At 52.5% G+C, this 8992-nt stretch overlaps 1 protein-coding gene across 1 annotated transcript; it reads right to left on the reverse strand.

Annotated features, from left to right (window-relative positions):
* Window positions 1–486: 486 nt before the first annotated feature.
* Window positions 487–7213, reverse strand: PLPBP (pyridoxal phosphate binding protein). The gene is made up of 8 exons (XM_006258391.3): window positions 7106–7213; window positions 6864–6971; window positions 6517–6552; window positions 5911–5986; window positions 5262–5396; window positions 3890–4032; window positions 2798–2896; window positions 487–2230 (listed from the first exon to the last, which is right to left on the reverse strand). The coding sequence occupies exons 1-8, from the start codon at window positions 7184–7186 to the stop codon at window positions 2093–2095; spliced, it is 816 nt and encodes a 271-aa protein (XP_006258453.2). The 5' UTR covers window positions 7187–7213; the 3' UTR covers window positions 487–2092.
* Window positions 7214–8992: the final 1779 nt, after the last annotated feature.

Here is an 8992-nt window from a genome sequence, read left to right on the forward strand (position 1 = left end):
ATTAGCAAGTCTGGGTCGCACTTAGCCAAAGAGGGGAAAACATTAAGAAACCATTGCAAATAAGGGATGAGCGTTTCATTTAAAAACGCTCAACAAAAGCTTCCTGAAACATCTTGTTTTAGGCATTTCAAAACACTTTGTTTTTACATCAAAATGTTTTGCCTGACATAAAACTAATTGTTCTGTGTGGCCACAGACCTAAAATTAAAGCCAATTATTTGTCTGGCAGTAATTATGGATCAGTCTCCCAGAGCCAGATATTGGCTAGTGGAGCTCTCCAGGACTGGGGGACACTGCCATCCAGAGGCCTTGCCGGAAAGTTGCTTTGTTGGCTTCCATATTCTACAGTGCCAGTCCTCATTTATTTCCCACTCTGGTCCAGAAGCCCCCTGCATCCATTTGGCTTCAGCTGCCTTTCAAACCACCCCCTCCCAAAATAAACCAGCACTGTGTCACACTCCCTCAATCATTCACAACACCGTAACATAAAAATAACATCTTTAATAGAGCTCTGGAGTTGGCACAGATGGCATTCAAATTCACCACTTATTAACATACTATGAAACACCATACTATGCAGCTCCGACTACAGTGGCTCAGATCACGCTTCATTTTAAAACTAGGTAGCATGATAAGTTGGTTTAAAGAGCTTGCTTTTTTCAGTTACATTCAGAATTACACTCAGAAGACAAAACCCATGGCTAGATTGAACCAGACATGCACACGCAGACAGAAGCCTGGAGAGCAGAAGCATATTTATACTGGCGACTGGTGTCTCCTCATCCTAGCTGCAGACAAGGCCCTGAAGTAGACTGTTGGACTGTGAGTTAAAAAACAGAACTGCTGTAAACTCTGTCAGTGCAAGTGTGCTGAAAGAGGGCCATCCATTTGTATTCAAGCCTCAAGGAAACAGCTGCTTTGAAGAGAAAGCTGCCTCCTCTGCCATTTCAGAAGTAGCAGAGCCCAGGGCCAATTTAAAAACAATTAGGTGCTGGTATCAGTGAGAATAAAAAATGTTGCATGTAGTAGCGTCTGGATACAATGGGAAACGACTGCAATCTCTGCACCCACTTTCTTCTGAGGGCTTCCAGGACTTCACAAGCAAGCCTCACAGTCCCCTCCATGTGAGGTAGGTTAGCAATACCCTCATTTTACAGATGGGACAACTGAGGCACCAGCGGTTAGAATATTTGCCCAGGGTCACGGGCAAGTTGAAGGCAGGGTGGGGAGTCCAATTCTGGCCCCTGCTCTAACCAAGAATTGCCGGGCAGCTTGCAAGTAACTCACAATAACACTGCACTGGGGGAAAGCAGCAAAGGCTTGAAAGCATCCTGAAAGACAGAGATATGTTGCCAAGGATCAAAATTAGCAAATGTCAGCCAAGAGAGGACAAACATCATCTTGCCCGCTAGACAAGAGGCTCATCCTTTCCATCTGTGTGTCAAAACCATTGTGCTATTAATGTATACTTAACGTACACTAGCACCTGTGCTCCTTAATCCTCCCCAACCATTCATTACACCCGCTCTAATCAGAGGGGATGTACTCTCCTCAGCCTCACTCACTACTGCTAGTGCCAGGGATGTCTCCACAAAGTAGGTTAAATCTACATATGTAGCAGCTACGGAGCTGCGTAACTTCTTACCGAAGGTGAAGACATATTTAGAGAGGCCTCTGACAAAGTTAAATGCTTGCCAAAAGCAAACACGGTGGTCAGTGTGGTGAACCACTCCCGATATTAGAAACAGAAAAATCACAAATTCCGCAGGAGATGTGCCTTGCTGATTATACCTCACTGCTGTGAATCAGCAGCTTATCTGATATATTCAAAAGTCGTTGTTTTTAATGAGCCTGAAGTAGCTATGATACTAAAGTCACTTTGCAATCACAAATTTTCTGGTTACTTGCTGGTAAAAATCCAGTTTCTACTGAAGACACAATAATTGTTACAATTAGGAGGCCTTTACGACCTCTGTTCTATTACCAGGGATCTCTCACCAGCATGACAAGCTGTCAACACAGAGGGAGGTCAAAGTGCATAGTTAAGTGTCCCAGGAACTGTCCACTGCTCAAGATCATTGTTTCTTTCCACTTAATGATCCTGCACAGCCAAGGTCTCCATTTTATTTTTAGTTTCAGCAATGGTCGAGTCCTTGGCTGGTTTCTTGGAGTAGTCTCGCTCCCCAAAAATCGTGCTTCCAATCCGGACATTGGTAGATCCAACCTCAATCTGTATTGAGGAGAGGGAAGAACAGTCCTCACACACAGTTCAGCGCAACACTGCCCCTCCCACAGGCTGTTAGCATAGTCAGTAACACAGCTCAGGTACAGGCCATGAAAAACGTCCTTCCCCATACACCTGCTCACCTCCGTTGGCTTTTTCAAGCACCCCTCTGATCATTTACTACAGCAATACTCAGCATGAAGGTGCCCACCACTGGGACAGGTGAGGTAGTTACTTTTAGGTGTCTGATGTTCAGACTGCAATACTAGTAGCCATAAACATACCCTAAATAGATAACAGGTGTGTCCTTTACAGATCCAGGACTCAGAAGCCCTAATGCAATCCTTGGTTTTGTACCAGCTGTGGCAAACAAGGTAGCAAGACGAGGCATTAAAGCAACCATAAGGTCAATTTAGGGCCAATTCTCAATACAGGACTACAGTACAGGTATACAAAGCCTGGCTGCTTGATCGCTGGGCTGCGCTGCCAGGTCCCCCTCATAGACAGGTGAGGGCAGTGTGCCTGGGATGAATGCCACCTAGATCTGATGAGGCCAGAAGACGCCAGACTTACCGCATGCTGGAAATCTGTGGACATTCCCATGCTCAGCTCAACTTTTTCAATGGAGATATTTAGCTTCTCACACACTTCCTGTCGCAATGACAGCAGCACCTGGCAGAAGACGGGCAAGAGGGGCAGATTAGAGGCTGCACGATAGCTAAGCTGACCCGTTTTCACGGAGCCCACTCTTTTTGCCTCTCTGAAGTTTCTTTCCGCAGGCTTCCACCTTGCATGGTACTTGCTCAAGGGCTTTTGTTTGTTCTATGTTACTTAACAGTTTCAGGGGGGGTTACATCTGTCTTCTTCAAGACACACTACAGACAATGCACAAGGCTATATATCCTCTCAAATGAGGGTCACATCAGTATGACAGGCCGGCTGGGTCAAAGGAGGGGTTGGCAGCCTGTATACTAACCAAGCCTCAGGCAGAGGAAAGCTGTGGCTGAAAGGTCACCAGAAGGCAGAACTGCATCAGGCTTGGCCAGGATGGGTTGCTGTGTATTTCTTAGCTACAAACTCCAGAAGACAGGAGGGAGCACACAGAAGCCCTGTGACAAAGTATGACTTACAAGCCCTCTGTACTAGTGAATCAGACACCTACAGTGGTCACTAAAAGCCTAAAATATTTGCACCTCTAGGATGGTGTACCAGCATACCCAAAGACTGAGCCCAGGGCTTTGTACCTTGACCGCAAACATTCGCTGCAAACTGACATCACAAGGCCAGGCAACACCAGACTGGGAGATGGAAACCTCTAAACTCTTATGCCAAACTCTGCTGATACCAGTGCCCTCAGGAGCTTTAAGCACCTCTAAGTCCCTTGCTTTATAGAATGGGAAGAATATCCTTTACCCATCACAGAGGGAACAGCAACCAATTCACCATGCACTCCGAAGACACAGTAATCCCAAGCAGTTTGATTCTTAATAGCTGAAGTTTCCCTTGGCTGCTTTAAAACAGATTGCACATATTTACCTCTATTTCTTACAAGCAATAGCTTGGATCAGTGCATCAAGGGCCAAATCCCTGCCCCAATCAATGGTGCCTGCCAGATTTCCAGCGAATCTGAGAACTAACCATAGGACTGCTCACAGTAAGCCATACCTGGAAGTCAGGATTGGGTCCTTTGTTGAGGTCGTGCCCAATGCTGCCAATTGTCATCAGACCCACGAATTCCAGGCCTGGACACTTCTTGATGACATGCTCCACAGTTGGCACAGTCTCTCCAGGTGGAAGGCCATGCTTACCTTAGAAAAAAAGGCATACACCCAGGAGTCAGATGGCACACACGGCTGGCTTTGCCTATACACTGCTCTTCTCCAGGCCACAGAGAAGGCTTCTCCTTTTGTTTCAGCTCAGCCCCTTCTCTGACCTCCCTAAGATTTCATAGGCCTGCAGTCATATGTCAGATTTTACAACTCCTGCAAAAGTAGCATGCAGGCATGGCCACTTGATGGCTATACAACTGCTGTGGAGCACGAGGTGGCTGGCTAGCGGCAAGCTCTGGCATGTTCAGAGCACCAAGTCACTTGTGTCTCTCCCTTGGCACAAGGCACTTAGGCCAGCCAATCCTCGCTGCTCCCCCAGCTAATGGAGCAGTGCCTAGAAGGTCCACATGACAAGACCTGCTTATGTTTAACTAAAAATGAGTTTGAAAATGGCAGCATTTCTTCTGGCTTCTGTCATACCAGATAGTAACACTATCTAGTTGTTAGTCTATAATGGCAAATCCCCCCAAGGGGCCAACTGAAACTTGTACCAAAACCAGGGTTTTTCTGCCCTGGGTGTTAGGCAAGGAGGCATCTACCTCCCAAGTGCCACACTGGCACTGACAACACTTTTAAGTGAAGATATGACTGTACATGTGTTCCCGTCTCTCTAGACCAGGGGTGTGCAAAATGTGGCCCGGGGGTGAGATGTGGCCTGCCAGGCCGTTCTATCTGGCCCGCGGGGCCCCTAAAAAATTTAGAAAATTAATTAATCTGCCCTGAGCTGCCTGTCATGTGGCTCTCGATGGCTTGCTGAAACTCAGTAAGCAGCCCTCTGCCCAACATAATTGCCCACCCCTGCTCTAGACAGCGGCTCTATTTCTGCTGGGCCAACTCAGCTGCCCTTGTGGCTTCACGGGTTTTGACAGTGCTCGAAACAAAGTACCTTGTTTCTTGGATGGCTGGAGCCAGGACAACCCCAGGAACAGAATAAACTATTGTGGGGCCAGCACAGGAAGCCAAACCCCTGTTCCTCCTCAAGCATTTAACTCAACCCCTGAATTATCATTAACATAGCTGTAATTGGGCCATTCAGATGGCGAGACACACTCCTGCCTTGCTTTCAAAACGCCAAGACAAAGCTGAATTTCAGCTCTGTATTAGAGGGTCTCCTTAACACACAAACCGATCTATCCCAGGCCAAGCATTCAGCCCCACAATCACCCTAACCCTATGGCATCAGTCAGCCCCGGTGTCCAGGCACTTACTGTCTTCTCCACTGGTGTTAACTTGCACCATGACTTTTAGCCTGCGAGCAAACCCTTTCTTTTGCCACGAATTGTTCACTCTGTCTGCTAGTTTCACCGAGTCAACTGTTTCCAGCATGAACAGGTTGGGGACAGCTGAGGAGAGAAGGCAATAAGGACACTTCTTTTGGCACAAGCACATAACAATTGTGCCTGGACATGCCCTTCCCCATCCGGCACTAGCTGGTGAGCTCACAGGAGACCACTTCCACATCCCAACCCTTGTTCTTGTAGGCTAGACCCTCCTAACCTCAGTGTGCTCCCCATTAAATAGGGCTCTGAGGAGTGGCTGGCATTGTACAGTATGTTGAGACTGGGATGCCCTGCAAAAGCCAAGTGGCTGCTGCTTCATTACAGTGAACTGCCCCAGTGGAGCAGAAATGCAAGTTACCAAAGTGCAGTGAGAGGGATAAAAAAAAAGCAAGATTTCAATGCTGTGCACAGCCTTAAAGCTGCAGATGCCACATATTGCCAGAAGCGTTTTGCTGAGTTCCCTTTTCCCAGGGCTGGCTGTATTCTCTTAACAGTACTAATGGGTTCATAGCATCCGCTGCACATATTTCAACACTGGAAAACCTTGTGCTCTAAAGGTTGTATGCATGAAGCTTACCAATCAATTTGTTGACGTTCTGTTTCTGCAGGTGCCCTATAAAATGCCATTTAATCTCTGGACACAAGGACAGAATCTGAGAACAGAGAGGAAGAGTTAGCCGGGAACGACAACAGTCTCCTCCGCACCCAGGAAGAGTTTGCTGCTTGGTTTGTCTAAGAAAAAACCCCATTCCCTTAAGTCACTCTTTGAACCACACAGGATGGCAGGAAGGTATCTGCTGTATCCTACTCAGCACATCTGGGGGTGGGATGGACAGAGTGAGGGGAGCGTTGCAATGGGGCCAAGTAGGGAAGGCGCGTTACAAACAGGGGATCGTAAAGCTCCGGAGCAAATGCTCACCCTCCTCCCTCATACCCCGAGACTTGCGTCTCTTGTAGCAGGGACGACGCGCGCTCCCATTCCCCCACTGGCTTTGATGCCGAACTGCTAATAGGACCTGCCGGAGAAAGAAGCAGCAGGGATAACCTAGGGGCGATCTCAGCTTCTGTCTGCAAAAAGAGGTTTGTTCCAGCGCAAATCACTTAGGACTGAGCGAGCGGCCTGCTGATCGGCTGTCAGAGCAGGGCAAGGTACAGAAACAGGGAGGGACAGGCCAGCACTTACCTTGGAGTCCGAGGCCTTCTCTAGCAGCTCTTGCACCTAAGGGAAGACAAGCCAGCCTCTCGTGAGAGTGGCACCAGGGCCTGGCTCCCGCTCCCCCCTCCACGACCAGCGCCCCTGGGGTCACGCTCATGCACCGCCTCCTGCGCCCCACACCAGTGGCACGTGCTCAGCTCACACAAGCAACCCACAGACAAGGGACTCTGGGGCCCTTGCTCCAAGGCCCGTGGGGCTCCCGGTCCCCCCAGCTTCCAGCTCATTCGTGAGCGAATTGCTCCCTGAACCGGTGGCCGCTGCGCCGGCCCGGGGAGGGGCACGGCGGGGCAGGGGGGCACAGGGCAGGCGCTCACGTAGTTCTCCCCGAAGCTGCGCTGGCCGTGGTTGTAGGCCTCGATCACCATCTCCGCCGGCTTGGTCTTGCTGACGGCCACGAGGCGCGGCTGCACGGCGGGGAGGCCCTGCGGGGGGAGGTCGTGGTCATGGTCACGGTCACGGCCCCCCGTCATGGTATCCATCCCCCCCACGGTCATGGTCAACCCGCCCCCATGGTCATCCCCTGACTCCCTGATCACGGCCACAGCCCCACACGCACCTGTGGCCGCCTTGCCACGGCCTGTTGTAGGCGCTCGGTGACCGCCCGCAGCGCAGCGCCCAGCCCTGCCCCGGCGGCCATGCCCGCTCCAGCCTCGCCCGCCCCGCCCGGCTTCCGCCACACTCCTCCCCCCGTCCAGCCAATCGCCGGGCGCCGCTGGGTCCCGGGGACCAATGAGCGTAGAAGGGCAGGGCCTAAGGGGGGCGGGACGACGCCCGCCATTGGGCGCCCGGCGGCGGCCATGCTGGGAAGGGCCGTGCGCTCGAGCTTCCGCCACTCGAGTCGCGCCCTTCTCGGAGAGCCAATCAGCGGGTACCTCTCAGGCTCAGGGGCCAATGGCAGCCAGGGGTAGTCACCAGGGGCGGGACAGCACCCTGCCACTGGGCTCCTAGTGGCGGCCATCTTGGGAAGGTCAATGGGTTGGTTCCCAGCGGCTTCAGCAGCTACTTGCAAGTTCAGCCACAGGGGGGCAGCACCGGGCACTATACCCCCCTTTACCCTCCTGGCTGCAATGCCCCAGTTCAGCCACAGGGGGCAGCACTGAGCAGAGTTTGCTCCTCTCTGCCTTGGGGCTTTTCTGGGCCCTGGGGAGCTGTCCAGGAGGCAGGTGTGCAGAGCACACCTGGGAAGGGCTGGGTCTTGCACCCTGGTGCCAGGCCACAGCAGGTCACCCCCCCCATGCACCACTGCCAGGTGTGTTCCCAACCAGGCCCCAAGGACAGCGACAGAAGCCTGGGCCCCAGAAACTCCGATGGTCACCGATGGGTGCTTCCTGCAGCCACCGCTGTGGCAAGGTCTTGCCATTGCAAACTGGAAGGCCTGTCTGCTCTCCGGGAAGCAGAACAAAAGCTGCCCCAGTGCCCAGGTGAGCAGAGATGGGCTCATGCCCGGGAAGACGGCTGCAGGCCGGAGCCCCGGGTCGCTGAGCTCTGCCGGGCATTCGCTGCATCCTCCAACCCCACCTCCCCCCGTCACGGTGACTCATAGGCCATCATTGACCATGAGCATGTCTCCACACCTTGCTTTAAATATAGTCTTCCACGGAGAGTGGAAGTGTTTGGAGCGGGGGAGCCAGAGAGGCCTTTGCTATCCCCTAGCAAACCCTAAGGGTGACCTGACCGACATGTAGGCCTTGCCATGCTGGTGGGAAGCCAGGATTGCAAAGGAAGTCATTTGAGAAATTGCATTTCCCTGTGTGCTAAGCCCAAGGCTTTGGTCCCTGCCCTTGCACAGATGAAACCACTGTTGTACCAGGAATAAAGAAGCCAAAACAAGAAAAATACCCGTGGACTGCCCCGGTGTTTACACCGTGCTGCTGTGGTCGCCTCCAGGAACCAACCCGAGCATTGTCCCCGGCTGAGGAGGGGGGGAAGGTGGGCAATTGGTAGTGGGAGACCGTGGTCTGGTGCTGGTTCTCCTGCCTGCCCCGACCTGCCCTCGTGTTTGCTTCCCGGTGCCCTGGATGCCGCGCGCTGCCTGTCCTAGGGGCCAGTCTCTGCATGTGATACTTCCCCGTGGGCTCGTGGGGTTGCCTCCTCCGTTGGTTCCTGGGGCCCCTTTCACTGCTGGGCTGTCAGGTTGTGCCTGGCCACTTGGTACTCCCGTGAGCATCTTCAGCCAGGCTCCAGGGTGCCTCCCTGTAAGGCTGGGGGCTGCTGCCCAGAGCCCAGCTCAGCCCCACTCAGCCCAGAGCCTGGCAGGAAAACAGCCGAGTACTTCCCAGCCCCTGATCACTGCTAATGGGAGCCTCCCTGGAGCCAGCCCCCACCAGCCTGCCATGAAGGGGGCTGCACTTGTGCTGCCCCACATGGTTTTGCCATCTGCAGCTTCTTACCCAGGCCCTGCTCCATCGGAGCTGGAGGTGCACTGCTCTGGGGCTGGACCCAT

This window comes from Alligator mississippiensis, chromosome 7 (genome assembly GCF_030867095.1).
Source record: "Alligator mississippiensis isolate rAllMis1 chromosome 7, rAllMis1, whole genome shotgun sequence".
Taxonomy (NCBI): Eukaryota; Metazoa; Chordata; order Crocodylia; family Alligatoridae; genus Alligator; species Alligator mississippiensis.